We start from the raw sequence: 26,945 nt of genomic DNA on the forward strand, positions 1-26,945 counted from the left end.
GTCATATTGGCTTCACTTTTGGGGACCTGTGATGCCAGTTACTGTTTCTACAGTCATTAAACCAGATTTACAACTAACTTACCATAAAAACTTAGCCTAAAAGGGAAGGCATTGTCCCTCTGGTATTCTGTGTTGTAGCTTTACATGGTTTGCAGCAGACGAAAATATCTAATTAGCTTACATTTATTTTTGAGAAAACACTGATTTTGGCCTCTGTCTGAAAGGCTCCATTGTTGCTGCTGTCTTTAAAACCCTATACTTTCTGATTGGCCAGCCCTCTAGAGGCCTTAAAGTTAGAGCTAAGGCCCAACCCTCATGTTTGAGGTCATTTCAGCAAGTCTCAATGTAGATCTCTATTTTAATCAAATTGGAGCATTGTGAACAGTTTAGGAACAGAGTCTGTAGCAGTTTTAAAATGTATTAATTACATTCCGTATCATTTCTTTATAACCATGTCAAAATTATTGGAAAGCAGAATACATTCTCTTGAAAGGGCCATTAGCAGGACTCTAGTGCCACCTGTCTACCTATCATCACAGGACTGACTGAACTAAATTGTACTTCTTCTTTTTTTGTAACCCCCACAAACACACACACACACACACACACACACACACACACACACACACACACACACACACACACACACACACACACATTTTTCAGTCACTTCCTGTCCTTGTGTTTTTCTCCTGATTGATTGTCTGCCCCGCCCTAATTGGTGTCACCTTCTTCTCAATAGCAAGTCTTTAACCTGTTTGTTTCGGTTCCTTTGTGGCAATTTGTCTTTGGCTCTCATGCTAAGGGTTTCTTTAGTTTTTTCAGGCACTGGCACCCGGCTTTCTGATTGCTTTCCTTTGGTGTCTTGCTTTATGCTGTAATCTTTTGAGCTTTTCTGATCTACCAAATTATGAACCTAAACTATTTTGTCGTAGCAATCTTGATTTAAGCATTGAATTTTGTCTCCAGAGTTGTACATTTTATCTCTGTGTTCCTTTATTGTCTGCTGCAAGTATTGCCTGTTGATGTTTCTTGGTTTCTACCTAAAATTCACAGCAACACTGCTTAAAAACTTTATTGTCATGCCTGTGTTGATGCTTGGTCAAACTACCAAGGTACTGCCCTCTGTGATACAAGTGTTTGGTACCATTTAGACTCAGCTTGCTTGAAACCTTGTTTTATTATAACACCAATAGCAGCATAAACCGATCAGCCGTTAGAGTGCCTATCTAATATTGAGTGGGTAGTTCTTTAGCCTGTTTAGGGCCAAAACACTCTTGCCCAGATGAGACATGGACTCCACAAAACTGCTAAACAATATACCATGTGTCATCTGTGCCTGTTTACATCCAGGTGGTTAATAAGGTAATTTGGCAGAAAGCATTATACACCATGGCATCATATAGGCCAAAGCAGAAGTCTGCACACATTTCCTGATGTGCACCTTTTTGATAATGTAACAGTGATTTGTGTTTTGAAGTATTTACATTCTTTCCGATACCATCCTCTGCCTACATTTATTCCTCAGTTGTACATTCTGTTTGCTTTTGTTTGCAATAATCCTTGCATGATCCACTCCTGCTCAACATTTACTACTTTATCCAATATGTTGTAGCTCCGATAAAGTTTAATATGATGCGAGTAGGTAGTTAGAACTGTGTGCAAAATATGCAATCCAAACCTGTTAAATTTGGAATAGAATTAGGGCAAGGTCACCCTGGTCATCTATATCATGCCCAAGCGCACTTCAACCCTATTGTCTAGTACATTTTGGTCAGTGTGACCGGCTTTGGCACACTAAAGAGAAGTGTGCTTCTGTGTGGTACACAGAGCTGTGTCCAACCAAAATAATTAAGCAAAAACGAGAACGTAACTAAACTCGTAGTCATGGTCTCCATTGTGCTGATTCTGATGAGACTGCACTTCTTGTAAACAGATGCTTCATGATAACGTAGGTGGGCCATGCATTGTCTTATTACAGAATGATGACATACGTACAAGAAGCAATCATGCTCAAGTCTGGTTCATATTGGAGTTAAAAAAGGCTTTGTGTGGGGCCGATCAAGTTTGACTACAGCACAGCTTGGATGGTAATTGTGACCGCGCACTTACTCACAATACTGATTCAAATGTAATGTTATCAACTTTGATACACCAGCAAAGGGTAGACTGAATTTTTTAGACCAGTTTTCTAATTAAGGTTGAACTCCACTATGAGTTTCACCTTGATCCAGAAGCTTGTATTATCACAAAGCACACATGCTGAAGGCAGGATTCTCATTGCTGATAGAGTTTAATGAGGTGTTACCTCAGAAAGTATTCCCCTCGGAGCCTTTCACCCACAGCCTGCTCCTCTGGCCCGCTAAAGAGAGGCTTTATGTTTAAAAGCTTTCGTCTGCTGCACCTGGCCCTTGGGCTGAATCCCTGGCAGGTTTGAGTGTCGGAGCACAGCTGTGAGGGGCTTTTCTTGGCCTTCCAATGAGACGGTGCAAAGGGAAGATTTCCCCTTTGCTCGTTCCCAAGCAGCGAGGTCATCGGCTAGTTGCTGGCAGTGGCAGGATGAGAAATGCATGACAATAATTAAGCTGCATGCGGTTCACATGGCACCAGAACGATCTAATCAATCCCAGACTGCAATTACCAGCTTTTCTTTGTTTGAGGAACAAAGAAACAGCTTCTAGGTGTATGTCTAGAGAGCTGCAGTACAAATAACCCTCTTGTTACACGCTTCCTGGAAAGTTGCTCCAAGCACCGCAGCTTGATAACATGATGCTTTATCATCATCTGCAGACGTAATTTGTTTTGCTTGCAGACTCATAATTTCTTGACATTTAGAAGTTTCCTCAATAATGTTCTTATTGTGATCCATTCCGCTTTTGTTTATCTGTGCTTTCCAAAAAGGAGCCACAAGACAATGCTCCATTGATAAAGTGAGTCAAAGTGATGCAGAACAATAGCCCTGCGCCCTGCACATCACTCCATCTGTGATGAAAATAATCTGCCTCCTCCCCTTTTTTTTTCTTTTTGTCAGATTCTTATTCTGCTAGCTCATGAGCATCTGTCCATCTCTTTGCTTTTTTCTGCAGTAAATTAGTTTATTTGCTCCTAACAGTGCTGTGGAAGTCAGTTTAGTGAAGATGTGGCATGAGTTTACTAATCGGGACACAGGGCCAGATTGAGAGGCTTGGTGTTTGGAGTGATCTCCACTCCCTCAATCTCTGCCTTGATATCTCTGCCATATGCCCGTCTTGATATCAGCACATGGTAGGCAACACACTCTTATCCGTGTGCCTGTTTATTTGTGTACCTGTTTATCTCACTTCTCTTTCCCCCCTCCGCGCTCTCTCCTCTCTAAATCTCTTGCTCCTTCAGTCCATCTGTTGTCAAAAGCATCCTGGGTATTTATCCGCTCGTCTCTATGCTGCCTTTTTCAGATGCAGCTGAAAGGGTTTCATAGCGCTTTTCAACACAAACCAAGAGGGGGATCTGATACGTTTCTCTCCACAGATCTCTCATGTCAGATGTCAGGGGAAAGGGGTATTCCTCCAGGAACCCAAGGGACTGCCACACAGGAAGACATAGATTAGCCCCCACACCCACTCTGCAGGACATGTCAATCCATCTGCAAAAATATCTTTGTGACTTGCTATTCTTGGCGCAATATGCTCTAAAACTGGAGTATTGATATTGAGGAAGACATCCATACTCCCTCAGAGGGTTAAGGATGCGAATGGAAAAAGGAGAGGAGGGAAAAAGTAGGTTACTGAAGAGGGACCGGCTGCCTTGCTTCATTTGTAAGCACGAGTACACAAGCACAGGCAGGGTGTAAGTGTACAGTGTGTGAGTGTGTCATTGTGTTTCGAGCGGGTGAATGTGCCAGTGTGTCGTCGTGCCTTGTCGAGAAAGACACAAAGCTGGCTGAGAGAACTGGCTGGAGAACAAGAGAAATGGTAGCAAATATTGATGCATAAGAGTAGGTGTACCGTACGAGTGCACATGCTGTGGCAGATTCGTTTTGCTCTAATGAACGCGTGCACGTTCCCCACATGGATGTTTGCACAGATTGACCATTTGAGCAGCTTAAAGCTGCTTTATGCGCGGTTGCTTTTGTTCCTCCGTGTGCTTTTGTTTCATGCTCATATCAACATGCAAGAGCAACTGGATGTTATGTGATAGCATTCATGTGAGAGTCCTTGCAAGGCTTTGGTCCTGCAGACTGCCAGTAAAACTGTCAGCTCTTCTGCACAGCTCCGTGTCTTGGCAACAGGGAGCGCGAGGGAACCAGTGCGAGCAGACAAAGACACCTCCTTCTGCTTGACGAATGTGGCTGAGCAAGGAGGCAGGCAGGCGAGAGAAGGCTTCTGTGCACCAGTATGGGGGTAAAAAGTGGGTCATAAGGAAATCCCAATATGGATGACCCCAAACTAAATGCCCTACCCCTGTGGGGCATTTTTGCACAGCCAGAGGCCCTCTGACACCAACCCAGTGCCCAGAGGGGCTTGTTCTTCACTGCATGTAAAAGGAGCTGCCAGTTTGTGAGGCACTATCTCTGCTGTGACACAGATTTGCTGTCTAACAAATGACGTGCATGAGACTGCACGTGCATGCACATTCAACAGGTCTTGCATCATTTTGCGTGAGTCTGTGAAAATGATTCAGAAAAAAAAACATACAAAATGTCACGAGTCCTGCAAACCATGCAATCACTTTTTCTCATGCAACAGGACAATGCAACCCTCATTCAGGTCCAAGTATGACCTGCTTAGTTCATGCATGCAGCATTGTATCTTGGTGTCATAGATCAAGCCTCTGCAGGTGTGAAAGTGGGGTAATGATGATGATATGTCTTGTATTGTTGCTTCCTAGCTGTGGATGGACCCCCTCCAGGAGAGTACTTAAACGGCTGTGGAAGGCAGCTCAGTTTCATATCAAATCACAATGTATTTTACCTGAGTATAATATTGTTTGGTATTGTAATGCATCACAATCTTTAATACCTGGCGATATCCCATAATATCCTGCGTTTTGTAAAGTATCACTTTTTTATTTTATTGCATCTGTTTTTTATCACATCCTAAGGCATCCTGTCATTTCATATCCCATCTTGTTGTACCATGTCATATTGTGTGCTCTGTATCATACCTTATCATATCTTATCCTATCACATTATATTGTATCAAAGCCAACATTTTGGTTTGTATCATATTGTATCGTATCATTTTATACAATATGTTGTGTATTGTAACAAAGTGTATGGTATAAAATTGTATCCTATTGTGTCACATATCACATCAAATTATATAAGATCCAATCGCAGTATATCTCGACACATCATACATCCTGCCCTATCATATCATGCCATATCCTCCTGCATTATCATAACAAATCATATTGCAGCTAAGTGGCATCTAAAGCTCTGAGGGACTTGGGAAACTACATCCATTTATTATACATGGTATATATATCATATTCTACTGCATGGTATCATAACACATCATATAACACATCATGCATCCTGCCGTATCAGACTGCTTTTTCTGGAGCAGTGTATTGTAACTGTTTGTACATTGTGCTGTATCATACCATATTCTATGGCCAAGATTATTGTTGTGCAGCATATTGTAACGCATCACAACGTATCATGTAGTGTTTTATTAAATCAAATCATACATTATCCTTTTTACCATACCTACTATAATACTATATTCTAGTTACCATCCCATACAGTAAAGTCTTATATCGTAACAAATTGTTCTGAATTTTATCAAATCGTTTGGGCATTGAATGGTATTGTAGTGCATCATAACGCGTCATAACATACTGCATAATTTTGTATCATATCATGTTAAGTTTACGCTACCCTTAATATCTAGAGATCTGTTGAGAACTGAGTTCGATGAGATTCTTTGTAGATGCATTTGAATTAGAGCTGTAGCAAAGTGTCAATAGTTGATGACTTTCAGACGAACTGACCCCAAGGGACATGAACTCCTGAGTGCTTTGATAAGGGCACCATACACTCTAAAACCGGACTACTGAAGCCTTTCAAAGATTGAAGAGATGATCTGACTGAATAAACACGATCTTACTTAATAGCAAACTGATTTCACTGGTCAAACCTCACTTTACACACACAAAGCTGAGAACAAACTACCAGAGTATCAGCACCAACAGCTGAAAAGTTCCTCCAAACTGTGAGATGGAGACCAAATGGTGGCTTATTGTGTTATTACAAAAGAAAAGTGGTTACACAAGGATGCAACTGTAACTCAAATGAAGGAGTTCTGTATCTTGCAGAGTTTTAACTTATACATCTCCTTGGGCTTGCTTGCACACACGCTAAACACATGCTTACACACACTTTTCAGCACACACTTGCCTCATACTCATACTTCCCCAAATGAACCACATCAAACTGGTTAATTATGAGATTCATCGCTGTTAGCACCTGTTAGGTAATTAATGCCAATCACTGCCTTCTGGGGAGGAAAATTATCCTCCATAAAAACACAGTTTAGCTAGCTTACTCTGTCTTCCCCTTCTCCTCTTCTGTTACCACCTTCCTTTCTCTCTCCCCTGCTTATCAACCTGTGTGCCCCGTGCCTGCTGTCAGCAAATCATGCCGGTAAATAAACAAATGTTGCAGGGATGGCTGTGCTTACCACTACAGCAGTGTTGGAATCCCGTCTACCACAGATGGGCAGACAGTGTGGGAGTTTACACACTGCGATGGAGAAACCAGAGATGTCAGTTAGCCCTCAGAAAACAATAAATAATTTAAGAGGAAGCCGGTGCTGGGTGATGGTAAAGGTGCTTCTGGCCAGAGCAGACAAGGTGTGCTTATGCTGCAGTTATACAGCTGCATTATGATATTCAAACTAATAGTGTTCTATAAAAATTTAGGACATGTGCTGCAAATTTAATTGAAATTCACCAGAGGGTATTAAACCTTCACTCTAGGATTACTGCACATGAGGGTTTGAGCCAGTGAAAGATGCTCTAGCGTATGTTGGATATTCTGCGTCTGAGCTGAAATCGACGTGTGTGGAAGGGTTTTGTTCGACACTGTGAACATGTGCAGATAATGATTTTATTTTTTCTACACAGCTTATGTGAAAAACTGAGAAATAAGCAATTTCTGGTAAATGCATACACAGATAAAGGTGTGAGGTCTTGAAATCAATAAAACCAATATCCCAAACAAAGAGACAAAGAAATCTTATCGTAGCAGATTGGCTGCTTCTGATCCTGCGCTTCACTTTTTTTTTTTTTTTTTTTTTGATTGCTTATGCAAGAATGTAGAACGGTTGAGAAGTCTGACAGGAGAATAAATTTGTTCTCAGAAGGGAGAAGTTGTGATTTTGTAAACCAGCAGGGGAGGTGATCTGAAACATGATATGAGCCTTGAAAAAACAAACAGTGCCACTGGCATGACAAAAGCTTCAATATTTAGGTTCTGTGCATCAGATGTGCTATACCCATAGAGCTATGAGCATTACACATTTGTTGATCAAGCAACCATTTGCTGATCGACTTGTGCATTTGTGGAACAAAATACGCATTTATCACTCTACTCTGAATCAAGTCACTCATTTGTCGGTCAGATCACAGAAAGTTGATGTTTGTGCTCACATATGAATCTTTGTACAAATTTGTGGAACAAATTACAAAGTCAGAAATATTTTTGCCACTCTAACCATTCCATTCGACCATAGAAAATCTCGTATAGAAGGAAGTGTGTTTGTTGCTTTGCTTTGATGTCCCTTGCTAAATAAAGACAAGCGTCCTATGAAAGGATCATAAATATGTTAATTTATCAATATTTCATGTCAATGCCTGAAGCTAATGCTAATGGGTCACAAGGGTCAGGACTGAAAACCTCATTCCAGTCAATAAAGTTATTGATGTTGTTCTGATGATATAATCAGTTTTGGAAACCATGTACATATAAACAAACCAGCGCACATATTAACCTTCCTTACAATTTAAAATGCTTTTTGTAGCTCATGTTTATGCAGATGACTGAAAGAAAGCAGCTTGTTTTAACAATTACAATAGAGTCCTCACAGATGTGGGATGCATTATGCTTCAGCAAGGTTCCTGGAAATGGATATTATGGGCACGGAGCAGGCAGTCATGCATAAATCTCATCTATTGTGCAGGCAGTGCTGCGTGGAATGACTTATCCATCATTTATGGCTTTTAACTGTTGATCTTTGGGTGATACAGGGCCTTCTGGGACAATGTACACAATCAGAGAGGAGGAGGAGATGATGAGAAAGAGGGGAAACAGTGTGAGATGTGTGAAGAGGAAGTGGCCGGGATGTATCGGAGGTGCAGATTAAAATCAATACAAACATGAAGCCGGATGAAATGAGTCAGGTGCTGCTAGATGAAATTCAATATAATGTCGCAATAACATGGGGAACAGACAGGCAGTCAAGTGGCATGTTTGAACTAAAGGCCATGCATGCAGAAGGTCAAACTGAAGCCTTCATGATTACAAACACACCTTTACATACAAATGTGCAAGGGATCTGATGGGTAGTGCACTAGAAAAGTTTGACTTTTGAAATTAAGGCAAACTACAAGTATGCATTAAAGAAGTGGTATTTTCCCTTTTGTGAGAAGCTTGGTCTGTAATTTTTACATGATTAACAACTTTGAATCCATATTTTTTTCTCTATTGTTTTTGAAAACCCATATTTCAGCCTTTCTCTGAAACGCTAAACTTTTGCTAATGTCTCTTTAAGACCACCTGCTCCACAAACTGCCCTCTGATTGGCCAGCCCTCTGGAGGCAAATTGAGATAAAGCAATGAGTGGACCTTGGTGTTTAAGGTCCTTATCACTGTTGTCACACATTGTTGATGACATCAGTCAAAAGCAGGTCTCTTGGATATGAGAATAACTATCCCTTGGGACTTTGAAATACAATACTTGACTGAATTGCATAGAAGGGTTTTTTTGTTTGTTTGTTTATGTTTTTGGTTTGTTTTTTACAAAAAAAAATGCTGAAACAATGGTGTCATTGCATAAGAATCACCTAACTGGTTTTTGACGCATTGGAGAGACGGGCCTCAAACACTGAGGTCTGCTTATAACTGTCAATGGCAGGCCTCAAGAGCCTAGCCAATCAGAGTGATGAGGGTTTGTTGAGTATGGAACCTTATAGAGACAGCAGCCAAAATGAAGAACTTCAAAACCAGCAGCGTGGAAAAAAAAATAGAAAAAATGATTTTTATTAATAGCTGTCAATCATGTAAAGCTACTACAGGGGCACTCTGCTCGGTAAGAAGCTAAAAGAAACAACATCAATACCCCTCTTTAAGATAGATGGAAATGTGCTACTATGGAATATTCATGGCATACACGGTATAATATTTACTTTTACTACAAAGTTTTTGCAGCTGCTTTGAAAGAAATTAACAAATGTCACTGACAGAGCCCTATTTAAAATAATGTTCCACCATTACATTCTTTTTGGGCAATGTATCATTTGTCTAAGAGCGCAGCCTCTTGTTTCTTATGAAACATTCATAAAAAATAAGGTCTTAAGTTTTACAAATATTGCCGTCTTATTAAACTAGACATCAATCTGTGCAATCACGTGCCATGGTTGTAAAAATAATGCACCCTCCAAACCTAATTCTTTCATCCCTCTGCCTCCTGCAGTCCACTCTCTTCTAATTGTCTCCTAGCAAAAACAAAAAGAAATCAATGTCTCTCATCTTCCACCTGAACTATGCAAGAATGATGCACCTGCCACATTCCCATCAATACGGTTTGTTCATACTTGACATGTAACAGACCCGCCACTACTTCAACAACTGGGGACTCTGGACACAGAGGAGCTTAGGACCAATTCAGCACTAAATGAAAGTCAAAGCTCAGTAGCCACATTGTCGCAACATTGGAATTCTGACATTGTGCGCTCAGAGGCGAAACCCAACTGGGAGCTTTGTCCGAATCCTATCTGCTCACTTTCCCACTTTCATATCAGGAGAGGTCTGCAGGATCGATGATCTAGGTATGGATTTCCTCACTCCATCTTTCTGCAAACACTCCCGGCCTCCTCTCTGTGGGCTCCATCCTTTCGTTCCCCGTCTCTCTTGCCCTTCACTTGCACTCATCTCATTTCTGTTCCCTTGCTTTATTTCTCCCGCTGTCTCCACCTTTCAGACTTGATGTGTACCAGTACCCTCCGTCAGGCTCTATACATCAGAATAGTAGTGAGGGGAAAAAGTGCACTTTCAGAGCACCCTCTGCTTCCATTTCCCCAGATTCCTGAGAGGGACTGATTCAATCGCTGCCTGCTGGTTGAGGTTGACAGTGACATCTGAAGGTATCGCTCCCTCTGGATGCCTGTCTGTTATAATTCTATGGGATCCAACTCCTCTTCTCACTGCAAGACTCTGTGCAATTTCCATCTGTCTGTAGAGAAAAAAAGCCTGTCTTGTATGATTGGAGGCTGTTATCATATATGCAGAGACACTTACTGCGGAGTCATATGATTATAGACTACAAAGACTCTCAAACAAAGTATTAAATCAGAATGCGGTAGCTCTATGCGTGATAATTTGATGAAATAAATGTTGAATGTATCATCAAAGGCACAGAGATGTATATTATATATTGCCAGGCAGCCACTTAAACTGATACGCTCTCTGATTTTCCAATAAAGTAAGCCCTGTCTGAATTATGAAGCTCATTAGTTTCCTTTGTGCACATGCACAGTGCCATGCAGCTGCCTGTGATCTGATGAAGATACCGAAATGGTGCATTTGCATACAAGCCTCAGATAGAGTGCTGTGGCCAATAAAACAGCAGGGAAATGAGTGCATTTACATACGGAGCTAACAGGTTCACCGAGCCTTAAAAAGGGAGCTTTTTGAAGAAGCGTCTGGAACTTGATTTAACAATGATTCAGCCTTTTGAGTCACTGAGAAAACCTGGACCTGCTTAAAGTGTTATATATAAAACATCAAGCTTTATTTCACCTCAATGGGAATAATTGATAAGGGTCTGTTTTCCACCCACCGATATTTTATCTTTTTTTTTTTTTTTTTCATTTTAAAACATTTTGATGTCAAAATTATGACATCAAAGTGTCTGATTTCACTTTTCAGATCACATTTCACGCCATCTGTAGATTTTTGACAGCTTCTTAAAAAGCATAACATGAAATGATCTTAAAGAGGGGTATTGTGTTAAAACATGAATCTAAAGTAACAATGCTGGATGTCTAAACTAAACGTGCGCAAATTTTCAAACCCCTTTATACTCATTTGTTGTACAAATTGGCCTGTTTACTGTTCAGAATGGTATGTTCCAAAAAACAGTATGAGATCTTGATAAGCTCTTGACAAGATATTTGTGAGACTTACTGAAATTATGAGGTTATCGCATAAGGATCTCATAACTGGTTCATGACAAGTTTGAGGGCCAGGCCTCAAACACACGGTCTGCCCATAACTCGCCTACAGGCCTCCAGATGTCTGGCCAATCAGAGGGAAGGGGTCAGCAGAGTGGGGAACCTTAAAGAGACAGCAGCTAAAACATGGGCTTTCAGACAGAGGCTGAAATAAGGGTTACAACACCAGTGTCTGAAGAATAGGATCAATGAAAACGAACAGAAATAAGCCAGTACCCCTCTAAAGGTCAATGTTGCCTAGTAGCGACACAGTGTTTGGGTGTTCAAGGATTCAAGGATTTAAGGAGCTTTATTGTCATTTCACACATGTAAGACATGAGGTGCAACGAAAATATTGTCCCCGGTCCCGGTATAAGCCCGCATAACCTAAATAATACACTATATAAACATAAAAACACACTATATAAATATAAAAACAACAGTATAAAAGTATAAACATGGACATCGCCAATAAAAAGGTTTCAACACTGTTAAGTGAAACGGTAATGTTCCCTACATCTGTCCACCCAAAGATCCACCTAAAATCCTCCCAAACTTTACGCCCAAGCTGCCAAATATCATTCAGAGAAATGTTTTGATACAGACCCATATACACACTGATGTTGCCCTTTGTCACATGTAATTCACCACTCTTCCCATATTCTTACTTCAACTGCAGCAGTTGTGGCTATGTTGACTGACAGGTGGTAGTGTTGAAAGTTGTCAGTTTCAAAGTTGACCAAAAATTAGGTTGAGTCAGAATTTCCTGTATGACTATCACCTTTGTTTAGCTTCCCCATACCTCTCTATACTTATACATCTTCTTGTTTGCTTTTGCAGTCAGTTAAAAGGCAAAAGCCAAGGCTACAGCGCATAACAAAGGGGCTTTGTTAGATCGGCCTTTGTAAGACTTTAAAGCAAATGAGTTGCTGTTTACTTTTTATGTATTCAGTCAGTATGCGCTCCATGGCTGTCTCTGCCTGAGAGAAGCTTTGTCTACCAGAGTCAGGTAATATGTGAGCTGAGGAATTAAAGATAGCATTTGACCTTTCCTGAAGGAAAAAAACAACAAACAATAAAATCAATGGATATTCTGTTCAAATCCTCAAAGAAAGGACACCTGATTGCAGGGGCTACATATTCCATGATCTAATTACACACAAGAAATATACAATCCATCACCCTAAGCATGTTTTTGCACGTTACGTATACTCTGTAAGTTGCAAAAGACAGAAACGCTTGTGCTCCCCTCTGGAAAAAGTGGTAAGAAATCATTAAGAAAATGCAACAAGAGCAACACCCAGGGCTGAAAGAAAACAAGTTCTGTAACCAACTACAGCTGCAAGAGACAAAAATGCAAAATGCCAAGAGAAAAGGCAACAGTTGCCAGAAGCTGAGGGGAGCTGAGAGCGGGGCGATTGCTGCAATCAGAAGGGCAGAAAACAAAACTCCTTCTCTGTTTCTGTGACTCGTTCCAGCCTGGTAATTTTGCAGGCAGGCAGTCAGGCACAGGCAGTCAGGCACAGGCAGTCAGGCACAGGCAGTCAGGCACAGGATCTGTCGGAGCGAAAGCCCAGCTTCGTGACGCATTTCTCCCTGCCACATGTCCCCCTATCCATGGGCCAGCGCCCAGCAGGATGGGGGGTGGTGGGGGCGGGGGCTGTGAGCCTATCCATGAGTATTCAGTGTATTTGTGTGCCCATATGTAAGCATGAGGATGGCAGGGTGAAGGACGGAAAAGCCTGCCAAAGTATCCTCTCCTCGGGGCAGGGTGGGGAGAATGCCAGGCCATACTGACGCCCGCAGGCAAAAGAGAGAGCATTAAGGGGGAGCTCACTTCCCCAGAACACCACCCAAAGTTTTGGGATGGGTGCATGCATGATGAGGGGTTGCATGGATGGCATGGCACACAGAGATGGATAGGTTTCATAAATGTGCCACCAGCGTGAGCTGCCTGTGACTTCACATCGCTGGTGGCATCCATCAGCGAGCCAACTAAATCTGCTGCCTGCCCCCAGGCTTAGTAAAAATCAGGCCTAGGACAGGGTATGTGTGTAACTGGAGGGAAGTGTATGTGTGGGTGTCTTTTGGTATCTCTATGTATGTGTGTACATAAGGAAGTGAGCCTTCAGCACCTCAGGGACATGGGAAGTGGTCTGTTTCTTTGGCTGGTTCACTCAAAACAGACTGTTCTCTTTCAAAGCCAAGACTTTCAAAATATACACACACATTGACTTAGCCAACACACACTTTAGCTCCTATAAAACAAGAGCGCTGAAGTGCTTCTCTGTCAGATTTAAGCGATGCAATTTCTTCTGCAGCATTCATGTTTCAAAGCTTTGAGCAAAAAGTGAGTTTAATCAGAAAATTTGGTAGTTGGTGCAATATTTCCATAATGAAATTTCATTGGCTAAAGACCTCAGGTGGGGGTTTAAACCAACTCATCAAGCCAACTTTTGCTAAGGATTTTATCCATGAGTCTTTCTCTTATTTCAGGCAAGCTTAGGCTAATCATTGTTTTACGCTTTCCACGTTAGTGTCACTTTTTGCTAGCTAATCCTTTTGGTTAAATATTCAAGTATTTTCTTTTCTAATCAGCTAAGTGTATCAAACATTTAAGCTAGCTAACTACTATTTTTGAATAACTATGTATCGATTAACTTGAGCCAACTATTTAACTGTTTAGCGGCCGTATTAGAAAACTATATAACTATCATTTTTAGCTAACTGTACCAACTGGTTATCACTAACTTAAAACATTTTTATGGCTATGCTCCACTTTTAGCGAACCAGCTGTCCTACTGTAACTGTTTGCCTACCATTTCTTTAAGCTAGGAAGCACAGCTGTTAAATTATTTTCTGGCTAACTACGTATCCACCTAACCAACATTATTTAGCCGGCTATGTACCTGTTGCTTAAGCCAATGTGTCACATTTTTCTGTTACTTCCAGCAAAGTTTTTTTTTTTTTGGCTTTTTCACTTCTAAAACCTGTAAGGGTGGCTACTCTTCACTATTCACTAACTGAACATCCTGCCATTACCTTTGATGCACCATGTCATCACTTTAAGCTTCAAAATTAAGCCATTTGTTTATTTTTTTTTTGGCTTACTATGTATCCATCAAACTAATCAATCAATTATCTAGCTATTTTCTCATTGTTTTTAGCTGAATTTGCAAAAGTTTATCTGTTGCCTCAAGCTAATTTTGGGATGGGCCATATAAAAACAGTTAATTTGCTGGTTAACTATCAAGGCTGACCCTGTTTTTTTTGTTTGTTTTCTTTTCAAAAAGGCATGGATACTGACATGATGTTTAATATTTTTTGCATTCAAATGTGCTTATTGTTATCTGGAAATTGGGGAAATGATGTTTATGTTGTTGCTGTGTGTATGTTTAAAGCCCCCTTGGAGGATTATTTAGGTAGATATATTGTACTCCACACTCACCCGTAATCTTTCCATATACAAACAGAAGTAACCCGCTGAGGTTTTGTCCCCCTGGTTGGAAATCCCTCACGTACTCTGTAGATCTTCCACAAGAATACTCGTATAATAACTCAATGCTGGAACACTGTTGAGAAGTTTCCCGAGTGTGTGTACTGTTATTGTCAGTCGTACAGAGGATTAGAGCTTTATTTTCTTATTAGAGAAAGCGTAAAAGGAGAAGTGAGTGAACAGCCGCAGATCACAGAGGATTTCACACAGAGTAACACAGCCATGCTGGGGTGCCTAAACAGATTTATAATTCCAGCATGGGAATCATCCTGCTTCACTGTATGTCCAACAGACAAAGAGGATATCATTGGTAAGAGGAACACGCCTGGTTTCTCAACAGCTCCTCTGCTGAGACAAGTGTGAGAAATCGTGCATTGAGCTGAGTGCTCCCAAACAAACAGCCCAAATTACATACAAAACCCTTGACATCCAAACTGTGCTCACATTTATCTCCTTTAATAACATTTTTTAATAAATTCACATGGCAGAGAATAATCCCAATATTTGCAGTAGGCTTGAATCATTAATTTCAATAGTTGATTAAGGAGCGGCAGTGTAGCAGTTAATTAGAAACCAGTGGTGATAACCACCTGTTCAAACATACAGATGGGAAGTCTGTCTGTGAATCCCAAGACTGGCTGTGAGATCTGTATCACTGCAGAGAGTGAAACAGGACTGAAATGGATGAAGATGGATGAAGCGCATTACAGGTTACATGCACACATACACACATACACATATAATATATAATGTGCATACAAGTGGACATGGGCTTCAATGCATATGCACAAACAACGCGCACACTCACTCCCTCACACACACACACACACACACCGATGTAATTACCTGTCAAATGCAAGATGTGACTTCCTGGGAGTAAATGAACTGATTAATATTCCTCAGGAGGGCTGTGGGAGCCGGCTGATTAGAAGTTAAGATATTCACCGTCCCTATTGGTTCTTTTATTACAACTCCACAATGACAAGATGGGAAATTACACACCAGGTGATGCAAATATTAAGGGCAGCAAAGGACAGGCCGCATGGATTACCACTCACTCTGACTGTCACAAGTACCGTTTGATTTCTTAAAATAACCAGTGAATGCGGTGTGCTTGTTCCAGTTTATTTTAGCTCTAATTAAAACAGCTAATGCTCAGTCACAGGAGCAGCTAGGGGTCACCTGCTTCTTAAGAAGTCTCACTTCATTTTCAAGTTCTTGTTTTTCAACGCTCCCTTCTCTCTTTTTGCTTCTTTCCACAAAGATTTCTCTCGTCACATCCCTGGTCGGCTTCCCCTATGCGCTTGAACTCAGAGGATGTCTGTTGTTGGTCGATGCTTGCAGGCTGTGAAGCCCCGGAGCTCTAATAAACAGGAGTGTTATGGTGTCCCTGGGCTGCTAAGGGGCCTTACATTAAGATAATTAGGCGGAGAGAGGGTGCAGGAATGGGGCCCTTGAGAGGAAGAGGAGGAGACACTTTTGCACTTTTTGAGGATCTGAGCCTGACTTACTTTGGTCAAAATTATGCCTGTAGGATTTTCCTTTAGTAAGGAGAGTGTTGTGGTCTCTGCTGTGCTGAATTACTCCAACAACATAATTATTTAGACTGATGGGGCTGTTATACAGTGAAGATAATCGTTAATGTAAGGTTTAGGGAGGTGGATGTTGATGTTTAACTAGCAGAAGGAAATTCATTTGGCCCAAGAGTGTACAAAAGTAAGTTAAATGTGCAAAATTTCCCAAGTCTAATCAGTTAAGACATCCATATTCAAATGAAATCATTTGGTATTCAACTCTAAATTTATTTATCTCTTAACGTGTTCACAGCAGTTGAAAGTTTAAGACCCCCAAGGTCTTATGTCGCATCCTTTCAGTTGTTTAAACCATGACTCAGTGTCTTTTTTAAAAAGTCCTCTTCAGTTTCTCAGTTTCTAACCTCATCACACATGCAGTGATCCATATGGACAGGGATGCTTTGATAATGAAGCGCTGTAGTGATTGGCTGCCTGAGTGTTGTTGGAGAGAAAAGGTTGCAGTAGTGCAGCAAAATGCAGAGGCGGAAAAACACCCAAAAAATGGCAAGCACCTCATAAGAATCCTGTGCGCTTAACTTATGATCTTCTAACACAAAAAGGCTGAAGTGTTGAGTGGTACACTGAAATGAGATTCTTTTTGTTTTTCCATTCATGCGTCACTTGATTTTGTCACCACCCATCGTTGAAGCAGTCCAAGATGAAGTGGTTGGCACAATCGTACAAATTAGCACTAACTCTAAACAGCGTGTTGCGGTATAAATACAGAGCAACCACAGTTTTCTTAGTTCCTTTGTTTCTGGGATGGGTTATAGACATTTGTATTGGTTTTTGCAACAAGAAAAAGAGTGGAGCCAAAGCAGAGTAAGCGTGTCCCACCCCAGCTTTCAATGTCTTGACTCTGCAACACTAAAGCAGAACCACAACAGCATGAAAGAAAGCAGCATCACTTCAGATGTGGTAGTGGTTTTGCATGCACACCAGTGCCAAGGGTTAGGGTTTGATTTAGTGCAAACCCCTCCTGCCATCGGAAGGACTGGGCCTTTTAGACTTAACGCAATTTGATTATCATTGGCATCTATTTGGAAGTCATATGATGCTAATGAAATGGGTTTCTGTTGGGCTCTTGACTTTGAGAAGTGAAGTAGAGATAAGCGTCTTAGCGTCATACAGGGGGAAGGTGCTGCTGGTTGCGAGCACTGATAACAAGCACTGGTAGAGAGCAGCGTCTATCTGGACATTTGTGCAACATGCCATCTTTAAACATGTCAGTCCACAATTTTCTCAGCTTCTTGATCTCATGGCTCTACACCAATAGTCCACCGACCGTTGCTTTTACTTTCATCTTTCTTTGCTACTTGACCGATCTTCCCCTGTTGTGTGATGTGTCTAAAAGACGCACTGTAGCCACTGTCTGGATAGGGAAAGGTCAAAACAATTTTTATGGCGATATTTGACATAAACATTCAATTTTTAACAGTATTAAATATTCATAGCTTTAAAAATCATGACCCATCCATAGCTGTTATGTCACCACAGAAGCCACTTCAAACAGATTTGACAAAACCATGTTTTATGGGTAAGTGGGTTACAAAAGCAAGCCAGTAGCTTTTGCCCTTCAACATTCTCGAACTGGCAAAGCTGTTGGATGGCTAAAGTATACATGAATAGGCATGAAAGTGTTTTTTGTCTCACTCTATATGACCTCGGAAAAATCTCTGTGAGCATATTTGACCTGAGTGTCCGGTAAAAATGTTAAAGATTGATTGGAGGGTTATGGAAACAAGAACGATAACGTGCCTGATGAGCCCAGGCTAGCTGTTTTCTCTGGTATACTGTTAGCCTGATAGCATAATTGCCTAAGTTCATAAAATGTTGATACAAAGCAATATTACTGATAACAATATACATAAATATCGTGTTTATATATCATAAACTGAATCAACAATAATAACTAAATATAGTATTTTTTTCTTACTTTCTAAAATCCTTTTAATATGGCTTAGGCAATTGTGCTACAAGGCTAACGATACAGGCTATGAGGGCACAATTTTAAGTCAGGTAACAGAACAGGTGCTTCTTGTAAGTATGTTGAATAAAAAAGTAAAAGCCAAAAGAAAACGACACAAAATCAACATTTCCTCACAATGCCTGCCTCCATGTATCCATAGCAGATCCCTGACTGTCACACAGTGGAAGTGAGAGCCTGAAAGACAAACTCAGGGACGACGCCACAACTTCTCCCGCTTCTCCTGCCTGTTTGAACACGAGGACAGAAGCTGAGCTTCAAACGGAGCCGGCGCTGGAGTGACGCCTCACAGATAACTACCTCCAGCTCTGTCATTTTCTCTTTCACAGCGCCTCTTTTGCTTGTTTCTATGGCCCGCGCGGTGGTGTGTAGGTTCGCTCGCTGGAGCTCCACTTTCCGCTCTGACACTCTGCAATCAGATGTGACACACTGAAGGCTCGGATGACAGCTGGGAAGACAAGGTCACACAGTCACCTGCTTCTAACGAAGGATGTGCGCGGCTCCTTTTTGACAGGCCCGCGCCCTGTGCACGCGCACACACATATACACACGCACACATGTACATCTTCACGTACACACACTTGAGCACATTAGGCTGTGCAGCAGTGTTTTGCAGACAGGGCCTTTTCCCGTGCCTGAGCAATCTTCGAAGCAATTACCTATTAAAATTTCATCCTTCCCATCTCTGAATGTTTAGGAAAAGATTATAACTGCTGGGGAGGTAATTAAGCCTGCAAATGGTGAATTGAGTTGCGAATACAGAGCGCTGAGTATGAGTGTGTGTGTGGTGTGTGTGTGTGTGTGTGTGTGTGTGTGTGTGTGTGTGTGTGTGTGTGTGTGTGTGTGTGTGTGTGTGTGTGTGTGTGTGTGTGTGCGTGTGTGTGTGTGTGTGCGTGCGTAAATGTGCATCTCACAGTGTGTGTTTTTGTCTTAATAAAACTAATAGCTCTGCCCACCTAAAGCTCCACAGTGTGATACCCAAAATGACAATTAGAGAATTAAGAAGCACAATATTTGTCATGAGGAAGTGTCTGGAGCAGTAAGTCTGGAGGATAAATGTTATTTTCTATTCAATTCCATGACTTACACCCTCATTAGATTATACAGTAAGAGTAGTGACAATGAGATTAGCTGCTGCTGCTTGTCGGTTACACTTAAGAAACTTAAAGATTTGTAGTTTCCTAAGCCAAATACTGCAGGGAAAGTCGCTCAGAATTAAGTGGAAATAGCTCACAATGTTTTACTCTTTTTCCAGTGATCCAAACAGGAACAGAGTGCAGAGCTGCTTTAAATTAATTCCTTCCATAAATCATTGTTATAGTGTCATTATGCTGTGCTTTTTTTTGTTAATATCCTTTCCTTTCTTATCCCTTTGCCTTTCTGCGAGTTCCTCCCTTTCCTTCTATCCCTTTATCCTAACCCACCAGCTCCTAGTGGACGGCTCTTCGATGAGTGGTTTTGCTGTCAGTCAAAAAGACAGTTTTCTTTCCACTGTTGCTGATTTTTTGCCCATGGTGGATTAAATGTTCGGCCCCTCCAGATCTCTTTAACTCACTCTACATAGAAATTCAGAATCTGTGGGCACAGGATTTGGATTTTGAGCAGCCAAAGTGTCATGGTTTCCCATTTGAAGCCAGAGCAGCTCTGACAAGTTGTATTTCCGTCAGCACTAGCTGTACAACTGGTCCTTTTGGAGATGCTGAGCCTCAGTGAGTGTCTTAAACCATGGATGGGTTTGCAGGTTTTCAGATTTATTCAAACTGTGGGATGGCCAGAGGTCACTAGACCATTCAGCTAGTCCTTTCAGTACTATCCCATTTTTCTGTTTTAACTATGAACAAAAGTGCAGCAACATGAGGTACTTAATGAAACATACATTTATCTCATCTATCTGTCATGTCTGTTTAAAGTATGTTTGATCTCATGCCATAAAACCATTGCTTTAAGGAGCTTACACAACAACAGTTTCAGGGTGAAACAAAAAAAGTTTTGTTGCATTTCAGCCTCGGGATTACATGGAAACAGCATTTCAGCCGACCTAAAACCGCAAACCGAGTGGAATTTTTCTGAATTGCTGCCAACATCACTACCATGTAAACAATAATTTTCAGTGTAAACGCTGACGCCACACTCTGCTTCGCACAAGCGCATACAACAAGGCAACAGTAACGTTGTTATGATCATCGTGGACTACCATGTTGTACTTGTACTGCTCAATCTACTGAATCTGCTGACTGTCTTTCAACAAAATGTGCATCTGTCGCTCTACTTCTGCACTTAGTATTTACCAATACACCAGATGATCGGCTCAACTTTACTTTGGCGGAGATCTCCCAGAAGCTGCTTCTGAGCAAGACAGTTATAGCGCCAACTACAGGCCTGGCATGCTTACTTCAGCGTTTTCAGTCCCTTGGCGTTTCCGTGTAAACACAGATTTCTTTCAACACATTTTAACGTTTTCGGATGAAACGTTGTAATGTTAACAGGCCTGAGCTTCTGCTTTGAATCAACACTGATGTCAAACGTTCCCACTAATGCTAATGCTAACCTTAACCTTAACCCTGTTTCTACCCAAAGGTAACATCTGGCTTAGAAAAATGAAGCCTATGCAGAAATGCAAAAAGTTGCTGTTCATCCAGCCAAAAAACCTGATTCCTGTGGCTTTGAAAAAATCCCATGGGGGGGCTGAATTTTTTTCCAACTCTGTGGTTTGGAAGACATTAGAACTCTCTGATTGTCCAACCAGAGACACCTCTGAGCTCATGTGACTGACAGGCGCCCTATAGCTGTTGGAAAGGAAGCTCAAAGCCTGTGTCATATCCAACATGGCTGAATCCGTTGATTGGCTTCATTTCACGCTATCAGGAACTGACGGGTCACGTTCCAAAGACTTTGACCATATTTTATATAGTCTATGGTTTCTACGAAGGGTGGGTCATGAATTTCAAAGCATATCAGAATTACTACTTTATTAAAAACTGAAACGTTGTGACAAGTTTCATCTCTTTCAAAATGTACAATTTATCATTGTTTTTTGCACTGCCTGGTTGTAATACAGTATCCCTGCCACACGGTGGGGGTAGCACATCCTACTTCTGTTTGTTAAGCTTATATTGGAGAAGAAGAATGATGGCTGCATCAAATAGTAAAAAAGAAAATGTTTGCTACGTAACCTGACATTTCCAGAATGCTTATCAACTACGCCATTTGTGACACCTGTTCTCTTTTTCTGTAATGACTGTTGTGATGTCAACACTGATCAGCCTCAGTTTAACATAATACGCTTGCAGTCACCACATTTCTATCACAAAAGCAAGCAGAATTAAATATGATTTATTCCTCATGACATCTCTGTTTACTTCAGTATAGAGTCGTACGGAAGTATAGACTGATGTTTAGGTGGCGTATTGATGTCAAAACAGGCTAAAACCATACAGTTACACACTGGAAGTGTACCACTGAGAGACCAGCACCACAGGCTATCGACTGCCACCAGCCTCCTGCTGGTCTTCTGTAGCAGAACTTCTGACCTATGACAAGACAACTTTGTGGCATGTGACCGTCCATATTTCAGTCCTCATGCTGGTCTGATTTGATTTTGTCATTTAACACCAATCCCACCAAGACAAAGCATGCAAAAAAGAAGCCTTAGAGGAGATTCTCCAATTCAGTTTATGAATCACACGTGCGAACAATTCCAAGCACATTAGATCATCATCAGTCACTACTTCACCAGCCTACAGCATTTCCATTGAGACCACAGACTTGGAGTCTGGAAGTCCTGTCAAGGGAAGTTTTCATGATAGCATTGACAGCAGCCACAGAAATTCACAAAAACTACCCGAAATTCCCATGGAAACTTCCGTACTTTAAAAATTACAGGAGTTTTGCAACCCTAGTTTCTTGTAAACGTTACACATCCTTTTCACATCAAGATACTCCTTCCTGTTCTACATGGAGGTCTTTAAACTGTGATGCATGTGTAAATACACAATTTTGGAGCACCATCCTGGGTTTTCAAGACGTTTTCTGAAGTGTGCATGTGTGAAAGGGGCTAACAACTACAGCTGAATATGACAAATGATTGACGGATGGAGTGATTGATTTATTTGAACAGAGTGTGTATTATAATGTGAGACTCTTGTCTAGCGGAGCTTCAGATTAAATGCCTCTATCAGTCTGGCTGCTGAGACTCAGATGGTGAACTATTTCTTCTCCATCCCTCCATCTCTCCTTTCTTTGTCTCTTAGGCTCTTTGAAGCTGAGAGTAAAGCGACAAAGGATTTTTTTTTTTTTTTTTTTTTTTGCCTTTTAAGGATTCAAACAAAGTCTCCGGGTTTGGAGATGACATGAAAGTCTGCCTCGTGGCCCACCTGGGGATCAGTTGGGCCGGCTGGTTTCTGGTTCACAAAGCAACCGAGGCGTTCATTTTTAACATTCAGGAGGCTGGGACATAAGAAAAACACCAACATTAGGCTTTTGTGACTCTAATTAAAACCCTGTGTTTCTAACCTGTGTGCTACGTGTGATAATAACTACTGGGCATGTTTGGGAATAGAATTTAACCTTTTTTCTGTGCTCCTTGTTATAGAAATTGAATGAAATGCAGGCTGGGAGATTGAATGAATGCTTGTGGTCATCAGGAATTCCTCTGAATAGAAAATCAACCTGTGATTGACACAGAAATTTTCTCCTCCTCCGAGAGAGTGCAAGATGAGATTCCTTAATGCCAGCAATCGAGAAATCTTGCCATAAGCTATAATCAATATGTGGTTCACACTTAAAATAGATTCTCCTCTGCTCTTCAAGTCAACAAATTCCCTCTGACCCAAGCATGTATCCCAACAATGCTATGCTCTGTTTTGTCTGTTTGCAATCAACCCAACAGAAAACACAAATAACTCATATCAAATGATTCTAAATCCACTTCCTCTCCGCCAGCAGAGGGACCTGGACCTGGGACCAGGTGGATGTGGGCAAAGATTCTCTCTAGATCGCAGAGGTTAATAACATTGCACATCATCACCCACAAGCCAGAGGGATTAGACGCTTCAGGGGAGCAGGTTACACTCCACAAATAATAAACGCTATTTCACAGTGACCACTCAGGTGATAGGCCGCCTCGCCATTTCATCTCTCCCACAATGAGGGTGGGTGAAAAAAACCTCAAATGGACACCATCCCCTCTTGAAAGTGTCAATTATCTCCATCCGCGATGTAACTGAAGCACTTCTGTGAGACAGATACGCCCCCTTCCTCTCTTGTACCCCCCTCCCGTGATGTGAAAGCAACCCTTTTTAATGAACGTAACCTCTCTGTCCCCCTTCTCCACGAGATGTGCTCTCAACATGATGTTGATGGTGCCTGTGGGCGTCGTGCTTCACGCTGAGTAGGGTTATGTCACCTTGTCGTTAGCCAGGGGAGTTGTAGGATTACATACTTATCTCATTCTCGCAAATAGAAGTAGTTACTCAATACCCCACTGCTTTCCTTACATGTACACTTCCTCTCTTGTTGTATCCCAGTATTTCCTGCCAGCTCACTGGTGATGGTTCAAACTCAACCGTGAACCTTGCACACTCATTTCCAAATATAATCCGGAGCTTGCAATGCAAAAATTGGAGATTTGTTGATGCTATTAATCGTTCTTTCCTCGCTGCGAGCCAAAGCAAGCTGCGAGTGTGAGCCAAATTCTCAATGCTGCTTCATTTGCATTGGAAAACTTCACAATAATTCCTTCCCTTGAAGCAGAATTATCCATTTTCCTTGAGCTGGGATGTTAAAAAAACAAATAACTTGGTAAAACTGTTCTTTTCTCTGCACAAAAAGGATGAAACTGGCAACAATGGAGTGTTTGAGATGATTCGAAGTGCAGTCAGGTGGAATTTAACAGCACGCCAGTTATGCAGAGCTTCATAGTAACACACAAGATGAGAGAAGACAGACGTTTTATCGGACTAAACGTGTCTTTTATTGTGAAATCCATCTTTGATGTGCTTTTTGGGAATCTGTGCACTGCCTGTCTCCATGTGTTCACAGAAGCAGACTTTAAGCTCTAGTCTGTACATATTTGTGTGTGTGTGTGTGTGTGTGTGTGTGTGTGTGTGTGTGTGTGTGTTTCTTCATCTGTTTGATCTTCCGTGTTAAAACACAAAGAAGCCCGCTACTGTAGCAGCCCACGGGACGCTACAGAAATAGATGGCATTCATACTCTCTGTATTCTATCACCGCCACCCTTCAAACCCCCCTCCCAATCCACACCAACACACCACTACCAACCGCTTTCTCACCGACTCACACACACACACACTCCCACTCCCCCTTTTTTTTTCTCCTCTCTCATTATATCATGTGGGCATGAACCAAAATAAAACGGTGAATAACGGTTGGGTTTGAAAAGCTGCAGCAGATCTTTTTTTTTTCTCATGCAGCGAGTTATGAAATGGATATGTGAACAAAAAGTAACGCTGTCATCTTTGTGTGCTCTCCCTGTGTGAATCTTTGAGGATTTATGAACTATTAGCCTCCAAATCCAGCTGACACAAGCGACTTTCCCTGTCATTACATCACTCAGAGTGACTCCAAAAAGAAGCACCAACATTATAGTCAAGTCTCACAAAACAAGCACATTGTGCTGACACAAGCCACACCCACAAGTGCTTCAAAGTTTACACACACACATACTTTGAAAACTGCCCATAATGAGCTATCAGAAAGAGGGAGAACTCACGGAGGTTTGTGGCCCGGGAAACAAAGTGCTGGGAATGCATCCCAAGGGCCTCCTCCCCCCGGAACTGCTCACCTGGACACCCGCCCTGCAGCACGCTGGCTACAGCCCTGTCAGACAGAAAGAGAAACAGAGAGGCGGTGAAGGATTAGGGGTGCAGACAAGAGGAACTGTGCGTAACATGGCTAATTGAATTATTCAGTCGGGCTGCACTGCACTGCACAGTGACATGCAGCTAAGTGGAAGAAAATGTGAGTCCCTTCAGAAATGGGTGTTTGTTTTCAGTGTGTTGCTGCTTTCCGCAGCCGAACACTTTATTTTGTTACACAATGAGCGCGTATGAAAGGCAACGAGCGCCTCACACTTGTGCACAATGGAGCGCAATGCACGGCGCGCACTACTATAGTGAAGGAAGCCGCCCCCGACAACAAAGAGGAGAGCACGTTGTGTTTAGATACACCTGAATGGAAAGGTGGCGGGGGTCCGGAGTGCAGAGAGCATGCATGCACTTTTTTTTTTGTAACGCGAGACTTTCGATGACATAATTTGATCTGGTTGCCAAGAAACAACAGCCAGCGTGCGCGATATATAACGCGCGAGATGTTGGGTTTTTTATTACATGCAAACAAGTGATCATGGTGAGCTGCAGCTGGTTTGCATTGTGAATTTTTGTAATTGTGCAAAGGCAGATGAGGGGAGAGAGCCACACATTGCGCGCTCCGGATCACTGTGTGCGTAGGCTACTACTGCAAGTCTCTTTGTAAACAAGCGCACTGAGAGAGGAGCAGAGAGAGAGAGAGAGAGAGAGGGAGGAAAAAGACAAGCTGAGCTGGAGGAAGAAGAGAGACAGAGGGAGAGACCTACCTGGACATGTTTTCTCTCTGGGGCCGGTGCGCCTTTTCCAGCCCCAGTTTGGTGAAAATCCCCACGAGAGCCATAATGGCCACTACTCCACAAATGATATAAACAATTAAGTTTGTCTTGTCTTTGGTGCTGTCGTGGGTCTTGTTCTTTTGTTTGTATGGAGTCTGCCCGGTCTTTACCCACGGCGGGGTGTCATAATTTTTGCAGGTGCTCTGATCCAGCCGCGAGTGTTTGTAGGAGCAGCAGAAGCGGAAGCCACAGGTGCCGCAGCAGTACAGATAATTCCCCGTTTCGCAGGTAAACGGTGGGTCCCACTGGCCCATCACATCGAAGTAACCCCGGCATCTGTCTTCAGTGCGCGGGGTCTCCTCCGACACGCTGTCCTCCTCTCTGGAGCCGTTGGAGGTACCGATCATCACGAAACCTCCGAGCAGCCCAGGCTCCCCGTCAGCCTTGCAGACGAGAGCCATAAGTTTGAGCAACAAGAAACCGAGGAGAAAGTATTTTCCTCTCATGGTGCTTTCTCCTCCGTTTAACTTCACGCAGACACGAAAAGACTTGGAGAGAGGAGTAAAGGCGCGCGGTCATGGTATGCTGAAAAGTCCACGAACACGCATCCGAATTGCGCCGCACCTTCATCCGCGCAAATGGACATTTTAATTAACATGTCATCATCCAAAAGAACAAAATATCCCGCGTGGAAGAAAAAAAAAACCTGTTAATGTCTCAGTCAGTCTCGTGAACTGATCTCTGACGCGTTTTCTGGTGCGCACACCTCTCGTCAGAAAGCCATTTGAAGGCTCAGATTTCGCGTTGTCAGGAGTGCATCACTTATCCATCGGTGCGCTCTTACGCACAGGAGTAGGCAGAGACACATGCCGCACA

At 42.1% G+C, this 26,945-nt stretch overlaps 1 protein-coding gene across 1 annotated transcript in view; it reads right to left on the minus strand.

Annotated features, from left to right (window-relative positions):
• The window catches only part of shisa9a (shisa family member 9a), a 70,218-nt gene extending 43,273 nt beyond the window's left edge, over positions 1 to 26,945 (minus strand). The window contains exons 1-2 of the mRNA XM_074663001.1: positions 26,061 to 26,945; positions 25,200 to 25,306 (exon numbers count right to left, since the gene is read on the minus strand). Of these exons, the coding sequence (XP_074519102.1) occupies positions 25,200 to 25,306; positions 26,061 to 26,575 (622 nt within the window). The 5' untranslated portion in view covers positions 26,576 to 26,945. The remainder of the gene's footprint in view (positions 1 to 25,199; positions 25,307 to 26,060) is intronic.

The sequence above is a fragment of the Halichoeres trimaculatus genome, unplaced genomic scaffold (genome assembly GCF_033239565.1).
Source record: "Halichoeres trimaculatus isolate MK-OKI-2021-1 unplaced genomic scaffold, fHalTri1.1 fHalTri1_scaffold_23, whole genome shotgun sequence".
NCBI lineage: Eukaryota > Metazoa > Chordata > Actinopteri > Labriformes > Labridae > Halichoeres > Halichoeres trimaculatus.